The sequence below is a fragment of the Aotus nancymaae genome, unplaced genomic scaffold (genome assembly GCF_030222135.1).
Source record: "Aotus nancymaae isolate 86718 unplaced genomic scaffold, 86718_ANA_hifiasm-v0.15.2.pri h1tg000014l, whole genome shotgun sequence".
Classification (NCBI taxonomy): domain Eukaryota; kingdom Metazoa; phylum Chordata; class Mammalia; order Primates; family Aotidae; genus Aotus; species Aotus nancymaae.
The window spans coordinates 86,291,017-86,303,405 of record NW_026988425.1 but is presented as its reverse complement, the minus strand read 5'-3'; the positions used below and the strand labels follow the sequence as shown (position 1 = coordinate 86,303,405).

The window sequence follows — 12,389 nt, the reverse complement described above, 5'->3', positions numbered from 1 at the left end:
CAGTCTTTCAATAAATATTGTCTACTTTGTGGACAGGCACTGTTGTTGTATGGTTGAGGATACATTAAAAAAACAAGGTCACTACCATCAATGAGTTTACATTTTAGTGGGACAGGGCACATTTGTAAATAAATAAATGAATAGCATTCTATTTTTATGAAGGAAACAAGTAAGGAGTAGAGATTAAGAAGTACAAACAATGTGGGAGTGAAGTATAGAGAGTCTGAGATCTCCTCTTTGAAGAACATAACTGTTGGTTTACTTGTCAGCCACCAGACCTTCCTTCTACTTAGCTGCCTGAGATGAGAGGAGGTCTAACTCAGCTTTGCGCCCCCAGCATCTAGATTAGCCTAATTCGTTAAATTAACAGTTTTGGACTAAATACGCTGAGAGTAGTATCCAAAAATTAAAAATCAGTTGCTCCCATCTCTCCCCACAGATGTACCCTTGAAATACCTTTCAAATCTGTTTCTGGAAAAAACATGAATATCTGTTAAGATTCCCATTTGAGTCAAGTATGATAACGAGAAAACTTTCAATTGTCATTAGCATGCTAGCATTAACTTCCTGTTTTACATGTCATAATTCGAAGGTAAATTTTATCTTCCAAATCTCGACCTCCGGTTTTTCTGGAGTTGAATGGGCAGGGTAAAGTCAGATACACTGTGAAAGGGGGAGTGGGGAATTGGCGGTAAGGCCATCTTCAGAATGGTTTTTAAAATTCCGCCTGGAGAACAAGGTTTTAGGGTGGCGTCGTCCTCTACGGCTACCCAGGCAGCCTTCATAAGGAAGGGCGAGCAGAGTCCAGCAGTACCCAAAACATCTACGTTTAATTCAAGCGGGCCACTCTCTTCAGTCCACCTATCACCACAGAACCAACCCCGGGGCCGCGCCCCGCCTATTTCCGGGTTGTCGCCGCCGCTGCCGTCGCGTGCGTAATGACGTGTCAGTCTTCTGCAGACCCCGGAAGTGCAACTCTAACTTGGTCGGGGAACGGATCCCGAGAGGGAAAGTCATAACAACCGCACGAGGGAGTTGGACTGGCGAACTGGAAGGCCACGCCTCCTCCCGCCTGCCCCCTCAGCCCTGTAGCTGGGGGCAGAGCTCAGGTAGGACTGCATTTGCGGGGTTGTGAGCTCCGGGGGCAGGCCTGGGTCGAAATCCGAGTAGGGGGCTGGCCTGGGTCGGTCTTGGGCGGGGGTCGCTGGTCCTGGAGCCCGAGACTGTCAGGAACCACGCTGCGTTCCCTGCGGACACCTCTGACTTGTGTCTGGGCCCCCGTTGATGGGCAGGTTCCATGTGCCATTTCCACCCCCCAGACGGGAGCGACACGTGTGTTCCCTGGATGACTTTCCTTAAATCTGGGCGTATAGGATTCTGGGAGTCCCTGGAGACAGAGTAATGGGCCCTCCTCCGTTTTCTGGGGAGAGGAGGTATTGTGGTTCTTTGATTAAATTTTTTTTTCCTACAAAAAATGTTATTAACTGCCAACGCTTTACCAGAAGTCATTCACTGCAGGTGGATGAAAATGCAGTTATAAAATGCTCTCAAAACTTGTAACATGCATGGGAGCAGGTGGGACGTTTCTCTGGGATGCGGTATGAATTAAGTGTCGAATACTTTTGACTTTGAAATAAAGTAAGTATGTTTTGGAAGCAGTCTTCTCTTTCCCTCATCCAGGTATTTAACATATAGTGCTCCACGGTATAAATCTGCTGGGCCAGGAAACTCATTATTTGTTTTGGATATACTGTATTTAGTGACATGCAGTGTTGTTGCATTTGTCCGTTTCTCCCAAGTCCTCAAAAAAACTGTAGAGGGAAAAATTCTCTGGTTTTTGTCTGCAAATGCCTTGTATGTTTATGAAAATACCAATGCGATTTTCTTAATGCAGTACATGACATCGTTTGTATTAACACATGCCATGTAGTGCATAATAAATATCACATTGATAAGGTGTATTCTTTATCCCACAATGCGAGGGACAGTTACACTGTATACATTTAGCAAACGTAGAAACTGAGTAAGAGTGTTTTTGGATCTGCTTAATTAAGGCCCCAGTGACAGTGCTGGTACCAGGCTTCTTTTAGACTTTTAAACTAGGTGTTACTTCTACTTAGCCAGTGAAGCCTACACAGAAAAGTTGGGGGTGCTCTGGAAGGTTTCAGGCTATGACTGCTACATATGGTAGAATAGTACCAAGGCCAAAGGGGAAATATTATCTATGAAACCATGGGCATCCACGTGTTTATTCATTTAGCAAATATTTTCTGACAACCTTCCGTGTGCCGGGTAGTGTTCAGGTGATGGGAAGACAGTAGTGAACAAATAGAAAGTCCTTTTGCTCCTGGAGCTTACATTCTAGTTGATGGAAAGGTATAATTAACAAGCAAATATATAACAAGTAGTGATTAAGAGATATAGAGAAAGGGTGAGTGCAGTGGCACACGCCTGTAATCCTAGCACTTTGGGAGGCTGAGGTGGGCAGATCTCCTGAGCTCAGGAGTTCAAGAACAGCCTGGACAACACGGTGAAACCCCATCTCTACTAAAATACAAAAAATTTGCTGGGAGTGGTGGCGTGTGCCTGTAGTCCCAGCTACTTGGGAGGCTGAGGCAGGAGAATTGCTGAACCAGAGAGGTGGAGGTGGCAATGTGTCCCGATCAGGCCACTGCACTCCAGCCTGGGTGACAGAGTGAGACTCCCTCTCCAAAAAAAAAAAAAGAGGTATGGAGAAAAATAAAGCAATAAAGCAAATTAAAGGGAAAGAGTGCTAGAGGATGCCATTTCGATAGGGTAGTCAATCCCAGCCTCTCTGATAAGGGAACATTTGAGTAGAGATATGAATGAAGTGAGAGAGTTAGCTCTGCAAGTATCTGGGGAATGAGTTGGCCTAGTACAAAGGCACAGAGACAGGAGCATGTTTGATATATTTTGGAATGGCAAGGATGTAGGCATGGAGGCAGCAATCTCAAGAATGTTTATTCCATAAATTGGGTGCATGAGGGATTTTATTTATTTACAGTTTATTTTTCTCAGCTTTCCTAGACAGACCCCTGAGGAGAATCTGGCTTCTGCAGATATGTAGAGATGTTTCCATGCTCTTCATTGAGCTCTAACAAAAGTAAGCACTATTTACTCAGTTGTATACAACTTGCACTATCTCTGTTTTTAGAGTCAGATTGGGTTTGCACAGTAGTCATAGGTATCTAAGTAAGGAGTATGTCCTTGTACTATTTCAACTTTACTTTTCACTCATTCTCCAGAAGTTTTTCATCATCCCTAACTGAAACTTCATACCTATTAAACACTCACACCTTATTTTCTGTTACCTTCAGCCCCTGATAATTGCCAATCTACTTTCTGCCTCTTATGAATTTGACTACTCTAGGTATCTGACATAAGTGGAATTATGCACTATTTAGCCTTTTGTGACTGTTTTATTTCATTTAGTTTAATGTCTCCAAGGTTCATCCATGTTGTAGCATGTATCAGAATGTTCTTTTTAAGGTGAAATACAATTATCCATTGTGTGTGTATGCTGTTAATACATTTTGTTTATCCATTCATTTGTCCATGGATACTTAGATTGTTTCCATCTTTTGGTTATTGTGAATAATGCTGCTATGAACATGAGAGTGCAAATATCTGTTCAAATCTCTGCTTTCATTTCTCTTTGTTATCTGTCCAGAAGGGAAATTGCTAGATCGTATGGACATTTTATATGTCTCTCTCTATATATTTGAGGAATTGACACACTTTCCACACCAGCCACCTCATTTCACATTCCCACCAGCAATGCAAAGGAGTCTGGTTTCTGCACATCCTCACCAACATTTCTCCATATCCTTGCCAAACACATTTTTTGGTTATTTGATAATAGCCATCCTGATGGGTGTAAAGTAGTATCTCTCTGTGTTTTTAATTTGCATTTCTCTAATGATTGGTGATGTTAAGCATTTTTTCATTTACTTTTTGCCCACTGGTATATATTTTTGGAGTTCTATGAATTCATTTTAAGATATGATTTAATAAAAATTTTTGGAGATTTATTTGGTGGACTTTTTAAGGGTTTAGAAGGCAGCCACCATATCTGTTACTGCTTTTTAACTCTTTAATTCTGTAATTGTAAAACCTCTCAATTGTCTATAGACTATGTATCTGTAGTAACTCCAAACTTAGGAATAAAAAAAAAATTTTTTTTATAATAATAAATAATTGGTTCAAATTGCCATGAAAACAGTTCAGAAAAGCCAAAGACTATCCTGGCCTGTTTTGATTTTTTTTTTCTTTTTAATTGGAAGGAAAGGAGTATATTAAATGGCTGACCGTGCCTGTGTAGTAGATTTCTTTTGTTTTGTAGCTGAGAAGAGCAGGGACCAGAAGAGTCACAAATGATGAAGAAACAGAAAAGATGTTTTAGATATCAGTGTAGCAGTTGGATTTGACTAGATGGAGAGTGGCAAAAATCAATAATAGTGATGGATTATGAGCCCCAGAATTGACAGCAGAGAGGGCACCCAGCATCAAAATGAAAAAAAGTAATATAGCTCTACAGATTGGAATACTATGGAGGGTAGAATGAGGGAGTGCAAATCGCCAGCTTCATCTCAGTATGTGATTCTCAATTACTCAGTTGGTCCTGAGTAATCCACTAAGATCTACTGTATTCAACAATGAGTGCTTGGAAGGTATGCACTGTATACAGTCCTATAGGAATAAGCCAAGTTGTTCAGATCATGTACCACATAACTTCTATTTGTAGAGTAATGAGTTCAATTGAGTAATTTGAGTGTGTAATTTAACAGTGTCCAAAACGATAGCAGTTTTTTTTAAATATAATCTGTTAAGAAGGAAGGGAATTTTTTTAAATCGAAAATGTCCAATTGCTCATAAGTTCAAGGTAACAATGTCTTTTTTTTGTTGTTAGCCCTGAATGTTTTGTACACTGTCATAATTTATTAGATACTCTTGAGGGGAGCTATGTTTAGCTATTTCAGTTATAAAGCTCATTTAAATCAATTACTTTAATTTAATGAATGAAAAATTGTATCACAATTTTACTTACAACTTCTTGGCAAATTAAAATTGATTACTACAGATGAGATGGCAGATGACTGACTTACTCAAGGTTTCATAGCTAAGTTACAGAAAAGTTGGAGACAGAATTGCTATGGTGCTTTCTCTAATATTTTTTACTGTCTTCATTTTGGGGTAATGATCTCTTTTGTAATATACATAATTGACATAATTTTTGCTTCAGAGAAAATAACACTGTGAAGACCATCAAAGCAAAGCTTATTATTGTATTTTTCCATTTCTTCTTATCAGATTATTTATTTTTTACTTGGAAATTGCTAAGAGAGTAGATTTTATCTTATTTTTAAATTTTATTCCTTTTCAATGTTTATTTTAGTTCAGGGGGTACATGTGCAGTGACCTGAAAGGTAGTTTTTCAACTCTCATCCTCTTCTCAACCTCCCCATTGTGTATTGTTCCCTTCTTTGTCCATGTATGCTTGATGTTTAGCTCTTACATATAAGTGAGAACATGTGGTATTTGGTTTTTTTGTTGCTGCATTGATTCAGTTAGGATGATGGCCTCCAGCTCTATCCATGTTGCTGCAAAGGACATGATTTTATTCTTTTTTATGGCTATGTTGTGTTCCATAGTGTGTATGTGCCACACTTTCTTTATTCAGTCCACTGTTGATGGGTATGTAGGTTGATTCCATGTCTTTGCTTTTTTGAATAGTGCTGTGATGAACATATGAGTACATGTTGTCTTTTTATTAGAATGATTTATATTCCTTTGGGTATGTACCCAGGAATGGGATTGCTGAGTTAAATACCTGTTCTTTCTTTTTTAAGTTGTTTGAGAAATCTCCAAACTGCTTTCCACAGTGGCTGAACTCATTTATATTCCCCCAGCACTGTATTTTCTTCACAACCTCAGTAGCAGCTGTTACTTTTTGACTTTTTAGTATTAACCATTCCAATTATTGTGAGATGGTTCTCATTTTGGTTTTGATTTGCATTTCTTTAATGATCAGTGATGCTGAGCATTTTTTCATATGCTTGTTGGCCATATATACCTTGTTTTTAGAATTGTCTGTTCATGTTCTTTGCTCATTTTTAATGGTTTTTATTTATTTATTTATTTTGCTTAATTTGTTTAAGTTCCTTATAGATCCTGGCTATGGGACCTTTGTAGGATACATAGTTTGAAAATTTTTCTCCCTTTCTGTAGGTTGTTTGTTTACTCTGTTGATAGTTTCTTTTGCTGTTGAGAGGCTCTTTAGTTTAATTACATCTTTATTTTCAATTTTTATTTTTGTTGCAATTGCTTTTGAAGTCTTCATTCATAATCTTTGCCAGGGCCCAGGTTCAGAATGGTATTGTCTAGATTTTCTTTTAGAGTTTTTATAGTTCTAGTCTTTACCTGTAAGTCTTTAATCCATCTTGAATGGATTTTTGTGTATGGTTAAAGGAAATAGTTCAGTTTCAGTCTTCTGCATAAGGCTAGCCAGTTGTCCTAGTACCCTTTATTAAATAGGGAGTCTGTTCCCCGTTGCTTGTTATTGTTGACTTTGTCAAAGATCAGATGGTTTTAGGTGTGTGGCTTTATTTCTGGGTTATCTATTCTGTTCCAATGTTTTATGTGTCTTTTTTTTTTTTTTTCCAGTACCATGCTGTTTTAGTTACTGTAGCTTTGTAGTACAATTTGAAGTCAGATGGTGTGATGCCTCTGGCTTTGTTCTTTCTGCTTAGGATTGCTTTGGGTATTGATGCTGTTTTTTGGTGCCATATGAATGTTAGATTTTTTTTTTCGAGTTCTCTGAAAAACGTCATTGGTAGCTTGATAGGAGTAGCATTGAATCTGTAAATTGCTTTGAGTGGCATGGCCATTTTAATAATATTAATTCTTTCTATCCATGAGTATGGAATATCTTTCCATTTGTGTTATTTCTGATTTCTTTAGCAGCATTTTGTAATGCTCATTGTAGAGATCTTTCATCTCCCTGTTGAGCTGTATGTCTGAGTATTTTATTTCTTTTGTGGCTATTGTGAATGGGATTGCATTCTTGATTTGGCTCTCAGCTTGGACATTGTTGCTGAAATGCTACTGATTTTTTGACATTGATTTTGTATCATTCCAATTTTAGTATATGTGCTGCTGGAGCAAGCACTACATTGATTTTGTATCCTGAAACTTTGCAGAAGTTTGTTTATCAGATCTAGGAGCTTTTAAGTAGAGAGTGTGGGATTTTCTAAGTATAGAATCAAATCATATCGTATCATCTGTGAACAGAGATAGTTTGACTTTCTTTCTATTTGGATGCCTGTTGCTTAATTGCTTTGGCTGGAATTTCCAGTACTATGTTAAATAGTTGTGGTGAGAGTGGGCATGCTTGTCTTCTTCTGGTTTTCAAGGGAAATGTCTCTAGCTTTTGCCCATTTAGTATGATATTTACTGTGGGTTTGTCATAGATGGTTCTTTTTATTTAAGGTATGTTCCTTCAGTGCCTAGTTTGTTGAGAATTTTTAACATGAAGTGATGTTAAATTTTATCAGAAGTCTTCTGCATCTATTGAGATGATCATATGGTTTCTGATTTTAGTTTTGTTTATGTGATTAATCACATTTGCTAATTTGTATATGTTGACCCAACCTTGTATACCAGGATTAAAGCCTTCTTGATCATGGTGGATTAGGTTTTTGATGTGCTGCTGGATTTGTTGTGCTAGTATTTGTTGAGGATTTTTGCATCTATATTCATCAGGGATATTGGCCTAAAGTTTTTTTTTGTCATTGTGTTTCTACAAAGTTATGGTATCAGAGTGATGCTCTTCATAGAATGATTTGGCAAGGAGTCCCTTCTCGGTTTTTGGAGTAGTTTTAGTAGGGTTGGTATCAGCTCTTTTTTTTTTATTCTGAGACGGAGTCTCTGTCATCCAGGATGGAATGCAGTGGTTTTTGAGATGGAGTCTCTCTCTGTTGCTCAGGATTGAGTGCAATGGCATGATCTCCACTCACTGCAACCTCCGCCTCCAGGGTTCAAGCAATTCTCCTGTCTCAGTCTCCTGAGTAGCTGGGACTACAGGCAGGTGCCACCATGCCTGGCTAATTTTTTGTATTTTTAGTAGAGATGGGGTTTCACCATGTTAGCCAGGATGGTCTCGATCTCCTGACCTTGTCATCTGCCTGCCTTGGCCTCCCAAAGTGCATTACAGGCATGAGCTACCACGCTCGGCCAAGCTCTTCTTTATATGTCTGGTGGAATGTGAATCTGTCTTTTCCAGGGCTTTTTCTGGTTCTAGGCTTTTTATTACTGAATTCATTTTGAAATTCACTGTTGGTCTGTTCAGGGTTTCAATTTCTTCCTGATTCAATCTTAGGAGGCTGTATCTTTTGAAGAACTTATCCATTTTCTCTAAATTTTCTAGTTTGTTTGGGTAGAGGTCTTCATAATAGTCTCTGAGGGTATTTTTTGTATTTCTATGGGGTCAGTTGTAATGTCCAGTTTGTCATTTCTGATTGTGTTTATTTGGACTTCCTGTCTTTTTTCTTTATTTGTCTAGCTAGTGATCTGTCAATCTTATTTATTCTTGCAGAGAACCATGTTTTGGTTTCATTGACCTTTTGTATAGTTTTTCATGTCTCAGTTTTGTTCAGTTCAGCTCTGATTTTGTTTTTTTCTTATGCTAGCTTTGGGACTATTTTCCTTTTTTTTTTTTTTTTTTGGTTGCTCTAGGTGTGAAGTTAGGTTGTTAATTTGTGATCTAACTACTTGATATAGGTGTTTAGTGCTGTAAACTTTCCTCTGAAGACTGCTTTAGCTGTGTCTCAGAGAATCTGGTATGTTGTTTATTTGTTTTTATTAGTTTGAAAACATTTCTTGAATTCTGACCTAATTTCATTTTTTACTGAAAGTCATTTAGGAACAGATTGTTTAATTTTCACATAATTACATGGTTTTGAGAGATTTTCTTGGTGTTGATTTCTGTATTCTTGTACTGTGGTTGAGAGTGTGTTATGATTTCAGTTTTTTCTTTTAATCTGTTAAGAATTACTTTATGGCTGAGTGGTCATATTATAGTATGTGTCATATGCAGATAAAGAGAATGTATATTCTGTTATAGTTGAGTGGAGTGTTCTGTAGATGTCTGTTAGGTCCTTTTGGTCAAGTGTCAAGTTTAGGTCCTGAATATATGGTGCCTTGGTGATCTGTCTAGTATTGTCAATGGGTATCAAGATGAGGTCTTCCACTATTATTGTGTGGTTATCTAAGTCTCTTTGTAGGTCTCTAAGAACTTGTTTTATGAATCTGGGTGCTCCAGTGTTGGATGCATGTATATTTAGGATAGTTATGTTTTCATGTTGAATTGAACCCTTTATCATTATATAATGCCCTTCTTAGTCCTTTTTGATCATTATTGCTTTAAAGTCTATTTTGTCTTAAATTTAAAGAGCAATGCTGTCTCTTTTTTGTTTTCTGTTTGCTTGATAGATTTTTCTCTATCCGTTAGTTTGAGCCTATGGCTGTCATTGTGCATGAGATGGATCTCTTGAAGATAGCATATAGTTGGGTCTTGTTTCTTTATTCAAATTGCCACTCTGTATCTTTTAAGTGGTGCAGTTAGTCCATTTATATTCAAGGTCAGTATTGATATATGAGGATTTTATCCTGTTATTATGCTGTTAGCTGCTTGTTATATACATTTGATTGTATAGTTGCTTTATGGTGTCACTGGTCTATGTACGTAAGTGTGTTTTTGTGGTGGCCTGTAATGGCCTTTCTTTTTCATGTTTAGTGCTTCCATAAGGACCTCTTACAAGGCAAATCTAGTGGTAGTTAATTCCTTAGTATTTACTTATCTGAAAAGAATTTTATTTTTCTTTCAGTAATGAAGCATAGTTTGGCTAGATAGGAAATTCTTAGAGTGTCCTTTCTTTAAGAATGCTGAACCCCAATCTCTTCCGACTTGTAGGGTTTCTGCTGAAAGGTCAGCTGTTAGCCTGATGGGATTCTCTTTGTAGGTAACCTCTCCCTTCTTTCTAGTTCCCTTTAAGATATTTTTCTTTCACCTTGACCTTGAAGAATCTGATGACTATTTGCCTTCAGAATGGTTGTCTTGAATAGTATCTTACAGGGGTTTTCTGCAGTTCTCGAATTTGAATGTTGACCTCCCCAATGAGGTTAGGGAAATTTTCATAATTTTTAATTATATTTTCCAAGTTACTTTCTCTCTGTCTCTTTCAGGTATGCCAGTGTGTCACATGTTTGGTCTGTTTATATAATCCTGTATTTTTTGGAGGTTTTGTTCATTATTTTTATTCTTTTGCCTTTATTTTTTTCTGATTGAGTTCATTCAAAGAACTGGTCTTTGAACTCTGAGATTCTTTCCTCAGCTTTGTCTATTCTTTCCTCAGTACTTCTGATTATATTATGAAATTCTTTTAGTGAATTTTTCAGCTCTATCAGATCAGTTTGGTTTCTTCTTAAAGTGACTATTTCATCTGTAGGTTCTTGTGTTGTTTTATTGGATTCCTTAGATTCCTTGGATTTGGTTTCAATTTTCTCCTGAATCTTGGTAATCCTCCTTACCATCCAGATTCTGAATTCTATGTCTATAATTTCAACCTGGTTAAGAACCATTCTTGGGCAGGTGGTGCAGTCATTTGGAGGTAGGAAGACACTCTTTTTTTTTTTTAACTTTAGAATTATTGATATTTATTATTTTCTATGACATAACATAGTCAAAGTTAATTTTCAGGAGGAAAGTTTCATTTTGTAATTATTCACTATTTACACTGTGATGGGGAGGGCTTTGGTATTCTTTTTTTTTTTTTTCCTGGTTACTCGTTTCTTTTAAAAAATTTATTTTAGGTTTGGGGATACATGTGTAGGCTTGTTACATATATAACACATGTCATAGGGTTTGTCGTACATATTATTACATCACCCAGGTATTAAGCTCAGTACCCAATAGTTACCTTTTCTGCTCATTTTCTTCCTCTCCACCTTTCTCTCTCAGGTAGACCCCTGTGTCTGTTGTTTCCTTCTTTGTGTTCATAAGTTATCGACATTTAGCTCTCACTTATAAGGGAGAACATGCAGTATTTGGTTTTCTTTTACTGCCTTAGTTTACTAAGGATGATAGCCTCCAGCTTTATCCATGTTCCTGCAAAAGACATGATCTCATTATTTTTTATGGCTGTATAATATTCCATGGTATGTATGTACCACATTTTCTTTATCCAGTCTATCATTGATGGGCATTTAGTTTGAGTCCATGTCTTTGCTGTTGCAAACAGCACTGCAGTGAACATTCAGGTGTCTGTGTCATTATAGTAGATATTCCTTCTCTGGGTATACCCAGTGATGGTATTGCAGCATCAAATGGTAGCCCGGATATTAGCTCTTTGAGGAAACGCTATACTGCTTTCCACAATGGTAGGACTAATTTACACTCCCACTGACAATGTCTCAGGGTTCCCTTTTCTCCACAACCTCACTGGCATCTGTTATTTTTGGACTTTTTGGTAATAGCCGTACTGACTGGTGTGAGATGGTATCTCATTGTGGTTTTGATTTGCATTTCTCTAATGATCAGTGATATTGAGCTTTTTTCATATGCTTATTGGCCACAAATATGTCTTTTAAGAAGTATCTGTTTATGTCCTTTGTTCACTCTTTAATGGGGTTGTTTTTCTCTCATAATGTTGTTTGAGTTTCTCGTGGATAGTGGATTTTCTCCTGAATCTCGATTTTTGCAAACTGTGCATCTGAGGTAGATTTTTTTCCCCATTCTGTAGGTTGTCTGTTTACTCTGTTGATAGTTTCTTTTGCTGTGCAGAAGCTCTTCAATTTAATTAGATCCCATTTGTCAGTTTTTGCTTTTGTTGTGATTGCTTTTGGTGTCTTTGTCATGAATTCTTCGCCTGTTCCTAGGTCCAGGATGGTATTGCCTAGGTTGTTTTCCAGTGTTTTTATAATTTTGGGTTTTACATTTAAGTCTTCAATCCATTTTGAGTTTATTTTTGTATATGTATAAGAAAGGGATCCAGATTCAATCTTCTGTATATGGCTAACCAGTTATCTCAGCACCATTTATTGAATAGGAAGTCTTTTCCCCATTGACTGTTTTTGTCAGCTTTGTTGAAGATCAGATGGTCATAGATGTGTGGCCTTACTTTGGGCTCTCTATTCTGTTCTGTTGGTCATATGCCTGTTTTTGTACCTGTACCATGCTGTTTTGGCGCCTGTAGCCTTGTAGTATGGTTTGAAGTCAGGAAACATGATACTTCTAGCTTTGTTCTTTTTGCTTAGTATTGTGTTGGCTATTTGAGCTCTTTTTTGATGCCACATAAATTTTAAAATTATTT

The 12,389-nt window shown here is 37.4% G+C and overlaps 1 protein-coding gene across 12 annotated transcripts in view; it reads left to right on the top strand.

Annotated features, from left to right (window-relative positions):
- The first annotated feature begins 957 nt into the window (after positions 1–957).
- ARB2A (ARB2 cotranscriptional regulator A) overlaps positions 958–12,389 on the top strand; it is a 508,497-nt gene continuing 497,065 nt past the window's right edge. For 10 of the 12 annotated variants that reach the window (XM_064376141.1, XM_021665393.2, XM_064376139.1 and 7 more), the window contains exon 1: positions 958–1,109. Coding sequence is in view for 1 of the 12 variants with exons in the window: in XM_064376131.1 (XP_064232201.1) it covers positions 3,091–3,124 (34 nt within the window). In the remaining 11 variants the exon portion in view is untranslated. Of the gene's footprint in view, positions 1,110–3,039; positions 3,125–12,389 lie in introns of all 12 variants that reach the window. The other 2 variants (XM_064376131.1, XM_064376129.1) reach the window with 1 other exon arrangement.